General features: G+C 44.5%; 1 protein-coding gene across 11 annotated transcripts in view; it reads left to right on the forward strand.

Annotated features, from left to right (window-relative positions):
- ANKRD6 (ankyrin repeat domain 6) overlaps positions 1–17144 on the forward strand; it is a 116696-nt gene that overhangs the window by 93976 nt on the left and 5576 nt on the right. For 4 of the 11 annotated variants that reach the window (XM_075498363.1, XM_075498362.1, XM_075498364.1 and 1 more), the window contains 9 exons: positions 5285–5383; positions 5944–6042; positions 9614–9712; positions 10750–10848; positions 12623–12721; positions 13363–13440; positions 14254–14358; positions 14606–14746; positions 15112–15288. In XM_075498363.1, the coding sequence (XP_075354478.1) occupies positions 5285–5383; positions 5944–6042; positions 9614–9712; positions 10750–10848; positions 12623–12721; positions 13363–13440; positions 14254–14358; positions 14606–14746; positions 15112–15288 (996 nt within the window). Of the gene's footprint in view, positions 1–4842; positions 4892–5284; positions 5384–5943; positions 6043–9613; positions 9713–10749; positions 10849–12622; positions 12722–13362; positions 13441–14253; positions 14359–14605; positions 14747–15111; positions 15289–17144 lie in introns of those variants that run through there. The other 7 variants (XM_075498366.1, XM_075498361.1, XM_075498367.1 and 4 more) reach the window with 6 other exon arrangements.

Below are 17144 nucleotides of genomic sequence, written 5' to 3' on the forward strand. Positions count from 1 at the left end.
TTGGCCTGGCGGTCTGGCATGACCGAGCTCTTCTGCGGTGCATGACTGTATGGCGGGCTTTGCGCTGGGTGCTCTGCATCAAGTTTCCTGCCCTGTATGCGCTCTCTGAAAATCTAACTGGGAAAACAAGTTAATTTAAAAAAAAAAGGCCCGAGGCCCCAAAACTCCCCTTCTGGAAGCTCCAGTTTAAGAAGCAGAAAATTACTTTCCAGTGGAACGATAACCCAGGGTTCATAATCGTATCTAGCTGAATGTAAATATGCAAAGTGGCTTATTCCTGTACTCCCATTTCAGTCTCATTTAAGCTGTAATTTGTTTTGTTCATGATTATTTTTTCATGTCTTGATCACTTCTGCTGGTCACGCGTCATTATTTATCGTTCAGAGGAACGTCTTCTTACTGTGTATCATGATGACTGCCTTTCTTTGGCAAAGGAGGAGGGCAGCAGCACAGTGACATTGAGAAACACCAGGGCACGTTCAGTTGCCTTTGTGTACGGCTGCTTCAGGATATCCACGTATGCTTGTATGCTCCTGCGAGTATTTAACACTTGGTTATATATTAACTTTAAAATATTTTGAACTTTCTACCGTGAATTTAGTGGTTTGATTTCATAGTGTAAGACTTTGCAGGTGCTGTCCAGCACTTTGTATCAGGGATTGAGGGCATGAGTTTTTGCTGGTTATTTTGGTGCAGTTCTCCTGTAGCCAGACAGTTTGTTTGCTGATTTCTGCAAACATGGAAGGGCAGTGAGGAGGCGAAGTGTAACACTGGAGAGGGGCTTTAAAGGAGATTGTACAACTGATGGATGCTCTGGAGAATAGGAGTGTGCAGGAAAACAAAATACGGTGGTTATAGTATTTTTGAAGTCAGAGAAAGGAAAAATTAACATGTATTACAAACTAGGGTAAAGCAAATCTCATTAAATTTGGGCAGTCGAGTCTATAATAGAGACTCCAGTAACCCAGGAGAGCTAGTAGAAGTACTAATATCTACTTGAAACCTTTTTGTAAGTTCCTTGCTAAGTTTCCTTTCCCCTGGGGTGAACTTCAGATGGACAATAGATTGTATCCAGTTCCTAGGTGCCTGGTCCCAGTGGTTGCATCCACTGCTTTAAGTTTATCAGCAAATGAAGACACTTGAGGAGGTAATTGCAAACATCAGGACACTGAGCAAGTGCCACTGGCCTAGCCAACACAGACGTGCTAAAGGAGAGGGGTAATGCCAGAATCCATGGAGAAGGTCAAGATTTAAGTATCTGCCTTTCTTCAGGACTCCCAGCCTGTAGCCCTCTCCTGAAAGCAGGTGTTTAAGCTCTCTGTAAAGAGCATGGTTTCACCCTTTGGAAACGTACCTGATGGTGCTGGGCCTTGCTGTGCAATAGCCCCGTTACAGGTAGAGCGCACAGGGCGTGCAGTCCCTCATCCTCTGCACCAGGGGATGCAGACTCCCATCCCGGTTTCCCACCAGCATCTCCCTCTCTCTAGCCCAGTGAATACAGATGTTTTTCTTAAAGATGGATTGCTTTCAACACAGCAGTGCTTTCATGGCAAGACAAGCTGGGTGAATACCGTAATCTCTGGGCTGCTGCAGAAGAGCCAGCAGCCACCTCCTTCGCTGGCCTTGTTTCAAAGGGTGGTGGGCGTATCTGCAACTTGTGTGGAGCTTCTTCCAGCAAGTGTGCGACGAGGGTGCTCACAGAGCGAGAGAGAGGAGGGGAAATGGCCGAGTTTGAGTTGCTTTCAGGGCTAGGCAGCAGCTGAGGAAAGGGATTTAAGATGCACCATTGTAGACTTAAGTGCCTTATTTCTACCAAGCCTCACTTAAGCACCTAAGTGTCTTTTTGGTTTTGGGCCCACGCCTGCATTTAGGCAGACTGTTAATTCTGTCAAGGTTACATTTGCGTGACACAGCACTGGAGTTATCTCTCTTCATTGCTACTGACCTGCAGTCTGTTGCTAAGGCATAAATCACTTACATACAGGATCGTAAGCTGTGCCCAACATAATAGTCTGGGCAGTTAATATGCATTTACTGGTGCAATTTCTCTCTGAGCCTCTGGAACTAATGCTTTGCTAAAGGCAGAGCACCGGTCAGTGCTTTCAGAAACAGTTATTTTAGCAATTAATAAAAAGATATGAGTCAGTGATTACACTGTCTAAAAATTCACGCTGTGAAAAAAATATAACTCATCTGTTTAATCTGACTCCATAAGAGGCAAGATAGGGGTTTGCTCCTCTGCTAATGGGGAGGCAAGACAGGTTAGAAACGCAGCGGCGCAGGCAGTGTTACGTGTAGGTGGGCTACGCCATCTGCGGCTGGGTCACTCGGCGACTCACACGCAGAGGCCATCGCAATCTGGTCATTCAGCTCCCACAGCACCTTAAGCAGTTTAAGGTTAATGGGTGTGCTGAGGCCCAAGGGAAGGGCTGACCAGGTCCTGCCCTGCTGGCTGAAGGGCCTGGGGGTGGTAGGGACCTTCACCAGACATTGATACCTGCCATCTCTTCACTGGGAGGTGCTTCAGTCCAGGTGAGGCAGGGTTTGAGATATCCTTTGACACTCCCTGTTATGTGGATGAGGTATTTATTTACCTGGTCAGGGTGCTGGTTGGACCTTACTCTTAGATGCTTGGCTCTCCCCATGCTTGTGTAGGGACGATGTCAGCACCAAAGCCCACACCACCAAAGCACCTGAGCCTACCATCTGCGGGACTTCTGTCCCTTCACCTACCCAGGCTTCCAATTCGGGCACCAGAATATGGTACAAGACAAAGCCCGGGCATGGCTGAAGCCACCCCAGTGCTAGTCTGCAGCCCTGGCAGATGGCCCCCCAGCACATGGGCTGGGCTCCCCAAGAGAGACCTGCTCCTGCAGCAGCGAGGTGTGCTTCCTGCTTTCCAAATATGTGTTTAATTTAACTGAGATGCCATTAGAAGTAGCTGTCATATCTACAAACCCCGAAAAGCCGAATAGCCTGACCTCACTGCAATTACTGTGATAGGGTTGGGCTAACGACAAGAACAGCCTTGATTTAAACTCGCCCAGTGAGAAGATCCTTAATTACAAACTAAATCCAATACAATCCATTCCTGCCCCCAATTTGGTCTTCTCCACAATCAATTTTCGGGACTATAAGGAAGTAGGAACCAACCATTCATTGTTCAAGCTCCATCCATTGCAATGGCAGATGTCACCTTGTTTTAGTCTTTATTATAATATCTTGTGTAGTTTTGCTGGTGCAGAAATACCAGTTGGCAGAGATAGGTTGACGGATTACGTTCCACTTTATGGTAGTCAGATAAAATGACCTTTGCACTGTCCACATTACCCATGGCTGCAGTAGCAGTAGCTGTGCCAGTCATCAGTACCATGCACTATCGAAAGAGGCTGTTAAGTTCTTCCCCGGCTTGTTAGCAAGCAGATTTCTGTGCAGTAATAGTTACTGGAAACTATCCGACACTTGCACTTGTGAGACGGTATATTTTGGACATTTTCTGTAACATTTTTGTTATCTTTAAATTTGGAATATTCAGAGAACTTGCAGTGCTGTCACTTTTCCAATACTTCATGTTTTTCTGAAAGTCCCAGTTCCTGGAACCATTATTGTCTTTGTTCAAAATCTCTTAAAATACATTTCCAGTCTTAAAAGGGACTAGAACAAAAGTAAGAATATGTGACCTCTAGAGACAAAACATAGATGGCAAATTAAAAAAAAAAAAGCCCTCAACACAATTTTTAAAAATCAACTTCATGATTATAAGCCAATTTAATGATTTACTGGTGGTGGCAGTTGGCATGGAAAGGGTTACCGACAGGTTGTGGTTGGCAATGCTCATTTTTCACTTATGGATTAATAACTATTTTGGTGTCATTAGCAGAAAAGAACTCCCCCAAGAGCAATTTTTAAGTCAGCTGCTAATTGCCTTTGAGAACAAATTATTAAAATTATCCAGTTATCTAAAGACTTGTAGACTGTAGGACAGAAAATACAGAAATTCCTCTAGTTTTAGTATTTAATATAATGGGGTATTATCTGATTTGTAGCAGAGAAATGTTGACTAGCTTCCTGCAAGCTTTTTTTCCTCGGGATACGTTGCATATCTCTGCCCTGTGTGTGTTTTTAGCAACCATTATCTAGATAAGCAGAAGTGGATTGGATTCCCACTCTGTTTATTCATCCTCCAAAAAGGCTGTGTGCAACTTTGAAGCTAGTCTTTGTGCCTGGACTCAGGCTGTGCTTCAGCATTGCAAGTTCAAAGCAACTTCAAAGGAAAGCCAAGACCGGTTTTTGTGGTAGCGGTGGAGCTACTGCAGCTCATTTTCCCATCGGTCGGTGCCTTACATCCCTACACACTGCTGCATAAATCCTCCTATTCCCCCTCTTTTATCATGGTTTCACCAACATGCACATAAAAATATATAGATAACCCCCGATGGGCAGAGCCAGTAGTTTGTGCCTCCCTAGTCTTCAGTTTCTGGAAGGCTTGTAGAAAATTAACCTTGGGCTCTCGAGCTCAGCAAACGCGTTCAACAGTTGTGAGAGGGGAGATAGATGGGCAGTCAAACAAGATGAGCGCATCAGCATAATTTCTTTTGGAAACTTGGCCATAAAGGAAATAAACTGATGTAAGAAACTTGCTTGTTGCTGCTGTGTGGCAGGTCAATGAGAAATGAAAGTCGTTTGGACCTCAAGATTGCTCAGTTCCTTGAATGAAATAAGTTGATGGTCTTGCAGTTGTGGTCCTCATCATAAAATTGCCTCCACTCTTAGCACTAATTGGTAAATTCATCAGAGGTGCTGAAGAGACTGATCTCATCTCATGCTCCTTATCCTAAGCAGGGCTGATGGAGCAATCAGAGCCAAAACAGGAGAGCCTCATCCAGTTAGTGTAAGTACTGGAGGATCATTATGATGAATTACGACAGCCTATAATTCCCTTTAGTTCCCTACAGATGCTGTTGATTATTAGGCACGTAGTGCCAAATGTGTTAGATTCACTGCCTTCTAATAATACCATACTTTTAGAACGCTTCAGCGCTGTATATGGGATTGTGATGACCTGCAGACTTCTGTAAATAGTTGGTCTGTAGCTCTCTGATACTTTCAATAACTTCATTAATCTCGGAAACGTTAATGATAGTTTTTTATGGGAACTGTTTTCAAAGGCAGCTTGGATTTAACAGTATGATGAAGATGCTGGCCCTGTGTGTGTGGTATGCATTTGCATTGAGTCAAAACGAGGTGGGAATGGTACCGATTACAAATTTGCTTCTTTTTGCAGGGTGATCAGACAGCATTGCACCGGGCTGCTGTCATAGGGAACACCGATGTTATAGCAACTCTGATTCAAGAGGGGTGTGCTTTGGACAGACAAGACAAGGTAATAGGCAAAAGCAAAGCCCTGTGGGATGGCAGCCTTGCCAGCCAGTAATATTAAGGTCTCAGAGAGAAAGTCATGGTTTATACTCCTGAGTAAGTATCTGATGCTTTGAAAGTAATTGGAACAGTTACATTGAAAAAAAGCTGTACCATCTCTTTAATATAAATTACTGATTTGGTTATTTTTTTATGTCAAGCTGATAGTTTTTGATTTAAGACTCTGGTCTCGGCTCATTAAGGGAGGAATTAAAGAAATGTACAACCATACTATGCCCTATGCAAAACATTGCAGATTCCCTTGATTATCCCAGAAACTGAGAATCCTAGGCTGTAAATTTAGTTTGGGAGTAAATATAACTAATTCCAAGTTCCAAACAAAAGAAATAACAATATTTTTAGCCTCTTCTAAAAATAAAATAGAAAATAAGCTAGGAGGAAAGGAAAATGTTTTATTTGTTAAGTGACCAGGTGGGGTGTGCAGCTGCTGCATTCGGAATGTAACGTTACTCTGCATGTGGACACAGCACACTAACTTTCTCCTCTTGTGTGTGTGCTCTCCAGGATGGGAACACCGCTCTTCATGAAGCTTGTTGGCATGGATTCAGTCAGTCTGCCAAAGTGCTGGTTAAAGCAGGAGCCAATGTTCTTGCCAAGAACAAGGTGAGACCCTGCAGGAGGAGCTTTCAGTTCTGGTGTAACATGGCTGATTCTCAGCACTGGAGATTTCTGGCCATGGCATTTCTCAGCGGGTGAGGGACCAGCTCCTGGTGGAATTTTTTTCTTCTTTTTTTGCATTTATTATGCCTGGATGGTTCCTTCACAGGCATTAGAAAATTCATATTTTGACAGCTGATGCAGGAGGAACTCAATAATAGCACGTTGAATGATACATTAATTATGGCAGAGGAGCACTGCAGTTCCTGTGGAAATCTCCATGGTGCTCTAATTTATACCGAGTGGATTCATTGTGATTGGTGTGATTTAAAATGAAAATGAATTGTACTAATAGGAAAACGGCATTCAAAATCCACACTTTTATTCAGCAACTAAACAGTCAAGTGAATGTAAGCCATAGAGAGAAAAAAAAAAGTGTACCTTTTGTTAGAAAGTTCTTCCTATTACATGAGTGTAGGCTCTTACCAAAATCTTGTAATGAACCTGGATTACCTTCCTTTTGGTATTTATAATACCTTGAGAGCAGTTTAGAGGAAAGAATAACAAAGCAAGGGGTTTTAGTTCCACTCTAATTGTAATACCTGTGGGAGACTTGTCTTCAATTCACTAATTCAAAAGTTAATGGAATAGTCTAGGAAATGGCGGTAGCAGCCTATGGTGTGAGCTGAGTTAGGGTTTGGACCGCTGTGCTGATGGGTTGGTCAGATCACACGGTTAGCACCGTGCCCTTCGTTACAGGCAAGAGAGCTTTGGGATGGCTTTATGGGATCTCTGGGCATTTTTTGGTAAACATCTCTAAAACAACAACTGAAAGGGGCTAGTAAAGAAAGGGAAGAAGGGAGACAGGTGGCCCAAGTCCAGGATTTGGAGTAAAAAGGCACATTGCCCGAGCGTAGAGTTTCTGTATGTGCATGTGTGCATATATGCAGTATATATGCATATGTTTGTACAACTGTGGTCACTTTGTGGTCTGTAGTTACCTCATCTTTGATATTATTTTATGTGTGTTCCTTCTTCTATATTGTTCCAACTTCCAGGTTTTATTTTCTGTAATTATTTTTTGCTGTAGTGTTCACCTAGATTTGTATCAGAGGTACTTTAGCCAACTTCCCATGCTTACATGTAACAGACAATAGTGCTTGACTTTATAGTCCTGTGAACCATTATACTCCATATAGTCGTGTATATGCGTACACTTATGTACAAAGGGGTGGGCTTAAGATGCAAGTCTGGTTATCCTGCATGCTGCTTGGATGCCTTATGGTATTAGAAGATTTAGCTTACAATACAGTGTATGTCAACAGTTTGGAGACAACCTGTCTTGGAAAGTATGTGCACAGAGTAGCTCAGCAAGGTTGATGTCTGAAATATGACTGGCAGACTTTAATACTGCGTGAGCAGCTCCTGCACTGGTCTTTGCTGTCTTACCCGCACAATCCTCTCCCTTTGCATTTCACCATTTGGGTGTTTTTTAAGGGACAGGATCTTTTCTCAGGAGCTGCTGAAAAATGCAGAAATTGTGCATGCTTGCACACATGCACATGCTTTTACCACTTTTGCTTTCAAGAAAAATGAAGAACTTAATTCTGCTTAATCCCAAAATGGTTTCTCTGGTCTCTCAACTTTTTATGTTACTGACAACAAGGCATAACCTTTCTGACAGCTTTTCTGGCAGCCAGGGCTTAGTGCCATGTACAGGACCACCGTGTGGGCTGTTGACTTACACCTGGGTGTTGTGTGATTTTGGCTGGATGGGACAGATACAGGCTGCTAGAGTTGCCAAACCCTGCTAAGCAGCAGAAGATGGCAGGGATTTGACTCTGTATTTTCTGTAACTCCTGGTTAATATCTCCTGGGAATGCTTGTATGGATGCACTTTTTGCAGCACAGCACCTTTAGCACAGTATATAAAAGAGCAATGCAATTGAAGATAGCTTCTATATTAAGTGAAATGCAGAGGCCAGACAGGACACCTGGGATTTTAAAGGCAAGTCAGGCGGGCATCTGAGGAATGGAACAACATGTGGGTAGACCACCTGGGCAGCCATATTCCTCCTGTGCAGCAATCACCCTGGAGACGCAGTTTATTTTCAGTCAAGTTGGCTTAATAAAAACTCTTCCACTGTAATAGATCATCCCATTACATCAGTTGCAGCCTTCTTTTTAGACCCTCCCTCAGTCTGTACATTTCAGTAAAGATTCAGTAGACCAGTGAAGACCCCCAGATCGGTACAACTTGGACTCACTCTCCCTCTCACAGAAGCTGGTGAGAGATTTGTCACCCCATGGGAGATGAGCCAGATGAGCCTGCTCTGTGAGCCCTGACCCCAGGCACCAGCACCGTGACTTCTCCCAGCACCGAGGTCCTCGCCCAACACCTACTGCACAGGACCTCTCTGCCTTCCCACCAGGACCGACCTTCCAACCTGCAAATGATAAAGACATTGCAGAGGCTTTTCAGAGATAAACCCAGGAGGGGAAAAATTGACACTTAAATGCAATTTAGCTGAGAAAGAAAATGTTCATGTCTGCCACAGCTTAGAGACTACATTCAGGCCTGAAATAGTCTGTAATGTGGAACTGAAGACCTAAGACAACATCTAAGAGTTGGCCTTTTGTAATTCAAACCCTGCGGCTTTGATCCGTGTCTTGAAAGCACGGGGGACAAATTAAAGGACATCATCAAGGTGAACAGGCAGTCTAGTAAGCATGGGAAACCTTTTTACCTGAGCTGATTTCATTTCTAGCTCCCAAGAGCCAAAAACCCCAAACATTTTCAGGCCAACAAAAGCCAAATGCTGTCAGAAAGACTTGTCAGACCAATAAAATCCTTCACAGTGTTAGAAAGACAAGCAAACTCTTCTTTGATTTCTGTCCATAAAAACTGCACGTTTGCTTCTTTCAGGAACCGTAGCATGTGATTCTGTGGGGTTTGGGTGGCTTTTTTTCCCTTCTCATCTTGGCTGGAGACTGGCATGGTTTCTGAACACTGAAGCTTCCTGATAGACTAAAATCTGCATCCTGCCCTGTGGGAGCACCTACAGACCCAGCCAGACTTGGAGCTGGTTTGTGTTACGATTGTAAAGAAACAGAAATCGTTGTGACCCTTGTCTGCCTAACACCCTGCAGCAATCGCAGCTGGCTTTGCTTGAGATCAGAGATGCTATGCCATGGCAGTGTGTTTCTTTGTGTGTGTGCATGGGGGAAACCTGAAACACAAGAATGATATTTCTTCAAATGAAATACTTGATAGTGCTCTTTGATATTAATGAACCAGACAGTTTCTAGAGTCCTAGTCCCTTCCTGCAAACAGACTTGAGCAATGCAGATATTGTTAGACTGTCCAATTTCTGCCTTTACTATATCCCAGATAAATAATTTCCAGGATGGAGAGGGTATTTCAATATCCAGGTTCATTTAGCTCGTATCTTCAGGGAAATAACAGTTTCCCACCAGTGGGTGGATCTTCTTGTGGGAAGACCTGTGAAGTTTTATTTTTTAATGCTTATGTCCAGTTTCTAAATATGGCTTTTATATTCTCCTGTATTTCTCTAAGGCAGGTAACACACCTCTTCACCTGGCTTGCCAGAATAGCCATTCCCAGAGTACTCGTGTTTTGTTACTTGGAGGATCTCGAGCAGACCTCAAAAATAATGTGAGTTTTGAAAAGAACGTGTTAATTTTTGTGTGCCTTTTTTTTAGCTATATTGCTTTAACTTGTAGAAATACTCAGAAATGCTTTAAGCTGTGATTTTTGTTATAAGTGCTATTAAAAAAACCACTAACAAACCATTGTATACATCATGTACAGGAATGTTTTTGATAGGACTGAGCGATGCACTACTTGTAGCCGTCTCTTGAGTGGGGATGGAAGGAGCCAAAGGGGGTTTTGCTATTGCACAGACCAAGGCAGCTACCCCTTTGCTGCTTTTTGTTGTCCTGATGGCCTGACCCATGTACTGTCATGCAATTCTGCAAAAGGGCTCCTCTCTCAAAGAGATGGAAATCTTAAAGGGGTTTTGTACCAGAGCAGGGAAAGCCTTCAGACCTGCCCTCACTGAGACAGGTAATACATACTGTGTGTTGGTCTGTCAAATGAAGTAGATTCAAAGTGACTTCAGTTTCAGACAGCTTTCCTCCTATTTTATAATGATTCTGGCATGACAAAGGAAAAAAAATCTACAAAAGGAAGCCAGGTGTTTTTGTCCCTGCTTGATAACAAGGCACACAGAAATGGAAACCCATGGGGCTCTGCTCCCAGTCCCAGCTGCGCATGTGCCACCCCTCATGGGGATGCTGCTCTGGCCCCCACTCCTCATGTTTTCTTCATTATGTGCAACACCGAGTTAAGTTTCCAAATCACATTGGTTTGCAGTTCAGAAGAACAGATTTAATGTAAAAATGTAAATCAGGTTTTGTAGTGCAGTAAACCAGCATTTTATAATTCCAGTATTTCCCATCAGTGGTTAAAGAATTCGTACCCCCACCTTGCCTGACCCCAGCTCTTGCTAAACCTTCCCACGCATGATAGTAGATTTTGTACCGCAGAGAAGACAGCATTGCTGTTCAGTGGAGGTGTGTGACATTTACTGCTCTTTTTGATTTAATAGGATTATTTCATCCCTGAACACCATGACAAGCGCAAGCTTTCTTACTGCGATTACATGCTCAGAGCTTTGTTTCTGTTTGCAGGCAGGAGATACCTGTCTGCATGTGGCTGCTCGTTATAATCACTTGCCCATCGTTAGGGTGCTGCTCAGTGCTTTCTGTTCTGTCCATGAAAAGAACCAGGTCAGTGCATGAACTTCATTGCGACTCTGCGCCCTTTGCATACGGCAAGTTGTTGGAAAGAGGGATTCCTACCCAAGGAATCCTACTTCACTGTGTTTCACTGTACCACCAAGTGCCTGAGCTTCTAAAAATAGCCTTAAAGTAATGGCATATCAGTGGTTTATTATTTTGCCATCACATTTGCATCATTTCTTTAAAGCATTGCCTATTTATGAGGTTCTGCAGTCATATGTTGGTGTAGAAAGGGGGTTTGGGACAGGGGTAGTAGTGTAGGGGTGGGGGTTGGCGCTCCTGAGTCCTTACCAGTTCTGTGCAGAACGGGACTGGGCAAGAGACTCAGTCATTTTATGGGGTCCCGTTTTCTCCTCTGTAGCTAGGTTTGAATGATCCTACAGCCATTAGAGAGACATTGTGAAGCAGAACTCACTAATGTTCAGATGCTACAGAAGTGTGAATTTCTCTGGAATACTTTTCTTTGCTGCATTTTGCAGTAGTGGGAATTAAAAAGACATAAAAGTGAAGTAAAAGCACGCTTTAAATTCAAAGTAATGGTCAGTCTAACCTAGGATTAATCATCCATAGTTGGTTTATAGGGAAGTAATTGATTGCTGTACCTATAGTATAGCCTAAGTGGGTGGTAGAAGGGAATGGATTTAGTACATTAAAATGTGTTAAATCTGCTAAATAAACAGATTATGTGGTGCTTAACCGCATTGTCTCATGTTCCTGGGAAATTTTCCATGTGTAGTTGAAGATCATAAAGATGTTTTCTGATTTGTACATTTAATCTGGTTTCTTAGATAGGAGATATTACAGCAAACAAAATGGGTTTCAGTATGTTAAATTTACTATGTAATTTTATTTGGAAATGCGTTGTTTAACTTGCAAAATGAGCTACTGAATATTAAGATTAACTGGTGTGAACCTGGCCCAGAGAGACACCACTTTCCTTCATTCCCCAGCACTACCCAAAGTTGTTCCATATTTGCACATATAATGCTTTTATTTATGAACATGCCTCATCCAAGTTAGCAACAAGCAATAGATTTTCACTAGTCTCGAGGAGATCTAACTTTCTGAAGGCAAAATGCAAGGCAAAGGGGACAGGAGGTCATTATATGCACGTGTCCGGTCTCCCTTGAACAGCTGCTGGCTCTGTTACCGGTGCCCAAATCTGATCACAGCCGTCTTCACCTCACTGCACTGGGACAAGGGCAGGGCAGTGTGTTAGTGCTGGACCCGGATCGCTTCCTGGCTCTGGTCCAACAACTGTTTTTCTTGAGGAATCTCATGAAGAGAACACCAGCCATCTCGCTGCTGGTACTTATCTGATTATTTTTGAGTAATGTGATACATGACCACCTGCGCACCAAATAATCAAACCTGCAAAAAAAAAAAAAAAAGAGAAGGTTGTGGTGGGAAAACCGGTTCTGCCCTCCAATGTCGTATCCATTTGCTGGTGGCAGAGCTGGGCTATCTCCAAGCTGTGTTGTGTGTCACTCGGTTTAGTTAAAACAGGATCACCAGTGCCCCAGCTCCATTTCTCAAAACCAGGCTGAAGTAGGTCCTTGACCTGAAGTAGCTCCTTGCCCCCTCCTGTCCCCTTCCTTCCAACTCTGCTTTTTTTATTGACCAGGCCTTAATAAAGCTTAGTTGTTGCATCAGTAAGTGTAGGTCTTTTGACCTTTGAGCATCTTTTAGGAAGGTGTGATTTCTGCAGGATGAGACCCAAGGACGTGTGTTATATGGTTGCTTTCTGCTTTGTAACTTGCAGGCAGGAGATACTGCACTCCATGTAGCTGCTGCTCTGAATCACAGGAAGGTGGTTAAGCTGTTGCTGGAGGCAGGGGCTGATGCATCCGTTGTCAACAATGTAAGTAGGACATGGAGTTTCTTTGGTATTTTGTATTAGAATCATAGAATCACAGAATGGTTTGGGCTGGGAGGGACCTTCAAAGATCATCTAGTCCAACCCCCCTGCCATGGGCAGGGGCACCTTCCACTAGGTCAGGTTGCTCAAAGCCCCGTCCAACCTGGCCTTCAACTCTTCCAGGGATGGGGCATCCACAACTTCTCTGGACAGCCTGTTCCAGTGCCTCACCAGCCTCACAGTAAAGAATTTCTTCCTAATATCTAATCTAAATCTACCCTCTTTCAGTTTAAAACTGTTACCCCTCGTCCTATCACTACACTCCCTGATAAAGAGCCCCTCCCCATCTTTCTTGTAGGTCCCCTTCAGGTACTGGAAGGCTGCTATAAGGTCTCCCCAGAGCCTTCTCTTCTCTAGGATAAACAACCCCGACTCTCTCTCTCTCTTAATGCAGACTCTCTTCAACACTGTCTCTAGTGTTGGTAGAAAATATTGGGTGTTAGAGTTGAATTAAATCTGGGTAAATAAAAGCAGTTAGTCACTATGCGCTCGTGCACAGAGCATGTGCTAACCTTGGGTGGAGAAATTCCACATTTCCAGCAGCTTGTGTTTTGAAGGAAATGCCGTTTTCTTTTTCGTCTCAGGCAGGTCAGACCCCTCTAGAGGTTGCCAGACAGCACAATAACCCTGAGGTTGCACTCCTCCTAACTAAAGCATCACAGGTATGTTACAAATCTCTCCCCAGTGCACACATACAGATGATGCTGAGGCCAGTTAACATAGAGGGGCCACATCACATCCCCTGGTCCCTAACCTTCTGCTGTGAAAGGTGCCTGTGTTTCTGCTGGCATTGTGTGGTGGCCTCAGGTCTATTGACATGGAGCCTTTCAGCCCCCAAGCCCAGCAAGGTGTGCAGATTAAGCCTCAGTATTAAGCGCTGGCAGAGGTCCTGGCTGCCCTGACTGGCAGAGGATGGAGCAGCCAGAGGCACTTGTTCCCTGTGGTGGCCCTGTACCCAAAAGCTCTCGGGTTGTGTCCCTCAAAGCCTTAGACTTCTCCAGCCCCCAAGACGGTTGCTCACACTGGAAGATGCTTTGAAATGGAGACAAAATGTCCTGTTTATACTCTGCTGCTGTGTGTGAAATGCTACAATGCTTTTCAGGCTGGAAGGCACATGGGAGGGCTCTGTATTCTGGTATGAGACCAGGTGTGATCCCTGCCCTGCTCCTCCTTGTCACCTCTGCATGAGAAGGGCTTGGCTTGGCTTGGCAACCAGCCTGGGGACACAGGAGGACACAGGAGGAGGCTCTCACCCCTCCAAGGGACAGCAAAGTGCCCTGATGGACTTAGCCGTGAAAACACACCGCCACTGAGCTATGAACACCCACGCTGATTGGCCCATCAGCATCCATCTGGCAGTGCAGTTCCTTTTATATGTTGCCTTTTAGTAGGGTGAAAAAGGTCTGCTCTGTTGCTTGGCTTCTGTGGTAGGAAAGAGCGTGACATCACTGAGTAACAGTGTGGTTTGCCTTCAGGTCTCACGCTTTAACCGTGGAAGAAGCTTGAGGAAGAAGAGAGAGAAGCTGAAGGAGGAAAGGCGAGCTCAGTCGGTACCACGGGATGAAGTGGTACAGAGCAAGGTACAGCCTGACATACCGGCTACATCTGCTGCAAGGAGGGAGCGTAAATAAAACCCATCAGGACTAAATCTAGTTGGAGCCATCACTTGTGCATGACCACGGCAGCTGTCTGAGGCAGTCTGTCGTACTTTGCCGCTAAAGAGTTATCCACTCGTATGTGCAGAGCAGCTTAAAACTGGGAAATTGAAGAAAAGGCACCTTTTCCCCATCTCTGCAACTGCTCTGAACTCCCTGTCTTTGCTTCAAGCAGGGCAGCATCTCAGCTGCTGATGACACACCGAGCAGCGACCCGCCACCGCAGAGGAAGAGCGGTCTGAAGGATGAACCCCGGTCAACCTCACCAGATCCCAAAGGGAAGAAGAACAAAAAGAAAAAGCCAAAGGAAAAGGTATCAGTAGATTTAAAACAGCAGAGGGAGAAGGGATAGTTGTTGAGCAATAGCACAGGCCTCCCTTTGGTGTGTCGGTGAGTCAGGGCAGCAGCCCCACCATGCTCATGGGGCAGAGGTAGTCTTCAGACCAAACCGATTTCTGGTGGGGAAATTCTGCTGTTGAGGGTCACATGAACCAGATTTGTGCGGAAATCTTGTTATTGTCCTGACAGACACCAAGGCTATCGCCAGCCACTGCAGCTGGATTGGTGTTTTAATCAGGTTTTTGCTGTAATTGTCACAATGGACTTGTCCCATTCCCACCAGGAATAGTTTACCAGGGAGCTCATAAATAGGGAAAACGTTGTGTGTATTTTATGCAGGTTTCAGCACTCTCAGACCCCATCTCCCCAGCTGATCAGCAGACACTCCCTCGGCCCCAGCAAAACGTGCCTAAGCGCAGAAGTAAACATCACTGCTCCTCTCCACCCCCTCCCCACGAGGTCCGAGCCTACCAGCTCTACACGCTCTATCGAGGAAAGGATGGGAAGGTGATGCAGGTGAGCCGGCCACTGCCCTCGTGGGGGGAGACACAGGGAGCAGCACTTGGAGTTGGGGCAGTTAGCTAACGGATAGAAAATGCACTCAATTAACTGCACTCTCAAGGGTATGAAATCACGACTGTGGATTTGTTTTCCTTGTCTGGGCTTCAGCTGCGTTTCGGCCTGAAGTCTGGTAAACAATAAGCTGGTTTTATGTGTGCTAAGGAAGACATACTTAACTAGTTTTGATCTACAAAGTATTTCCTTTTTGGAGATAAGGTGTGAACAGTGATTGGAAATGACACTGGAACTTTTATGATACACTCTGAAATATTAAGATTTCCAACAGGAAATGCAAAGAGCTTTACAAGTGAGAATAAGTGAAAGCAGTATGTGAACACTGAAGCTTACTACCTAAACCAAGAGCTTCAGTACGCTCAATACATTTTGTTTCAATTCTGTTTATTGCAACATGTCTTTGGGGATTCTAGGATTACTGGAGGCAGGAGCTGTACAGAAATAAACCTGGAGTTACCAGCTCATGTGCATTTATTCCAGTTTAGAGACTGATATTTTACTCATTTTATTATGCAAGTATTTACCAGTACACATTTCTAAAAAAGCATGAAAACTGTCAGCAAATTACCCTGTAGACATTGTAAAGGTCTATATTGTTGTTTTCTTAATATTGCCCTCCTGTACCTCTGGGAGGTCAATCCTTTCATTTCCTTAGCTTCTCACATCCATCAACCAGCCCTCCTTGGTCCCTTGCTGTAGTTAAGAAATTCAGCAGATTCTGAAGATCACTCAAGTCAGACTTCAAAGGTTTTACTGGCCATATTTTCCAACATCTCGACATGTAATGCCTGGGAAATTTCCAGACAGGGGCACTATGGGATTATCCTAATAGCAGACATCAGGAAGGGTGGAGGACCTTTCATATGTTAAAAGGACTGTCTCCCTGCCCCTAGGATCTGATGGTAGGAGGATGGGCCAGTAGGAGGGACTTGGGGAGCAGGAATAAAGGTGCAGAGAGCAGATAGGATTTGTATACAAATCTAATCTGTTCACAAAGATTAGCTTAATAGAGCTAGACTCCCTTATAGTATTTCCTGAAATACACGACACTCCTCTCTCCCCTTCTTTTTTGCTTGTCTGTCTTCTTTGATGCCCTCAGGCCCTGAATAGCAAACAGAATTTCTTAAGTACACGTAGTTCTGAAGCTTTCTCTAGCGCTCCACAAACCACCCACCTTCCCCTGCCAAGGGAATAACCCCCAGTTTGTCAAACAGTCCTGCAGGGCCAAAGGAGAGAGGGAGGCTCCTCTGCAGACAGATTCAGAGCTGCCACATTGGGCTCCTGACTCACCCCCAAAGGAGCCAATTTCTGCCTGCAGACTGCAGAGGGAGCGAGCTGTCCTCGCTTAAGGGAGCCTTTTGTGACCATCTCCCCGAGAGATTTCGATGTGCTGAAGTGCAGCTCCCCTTGCAGAGGAGCCTTGGGACGGTGTCATACAGTCAAAGGTGTGCACAGCAGATAAGGGTCAGCTGAATGCCAGCAGGGCGAAGGCGGACAGGAGCACTGAGACCTTGCCATACAGTACACGGAAAAAACGAGCACATAATTGGCATTAGGTTAAAAAACAAATGCGCACAAAACCACACACATCCACAAAATCAGGGTTTTTTTGTACAATTCCAAATGACAGCATCAAGACACGGAGTATAGGCCTATAATGTGGTATCCCCTCATACAGCACACAGTACCACGGCATATGTGATCTGAGCTCATTGCTGCTTGTAGCCCCAGCGAAATCAACACTGCTGTGTGTTAGGATGTGTCCATATAAATCAGATCAATCCTTTTCTAGTCTG

This window comes from Mycteria americana, chromosome 3 (assembly GCF_035582795.1).
Source record: "Mycteria americana isolate JAX WOST 10 ecotype Jacksonville Zoo and Gardens chromosome 3, USCA_MyAme_1.0, whole genome shotgun sequence".
Taxonomy (NCBI): Eukaryota; Metazoa; Chordata; class Aves; order Ciconiiformes; family Ciconiidae; genus Mycteria; species Mycteria americana.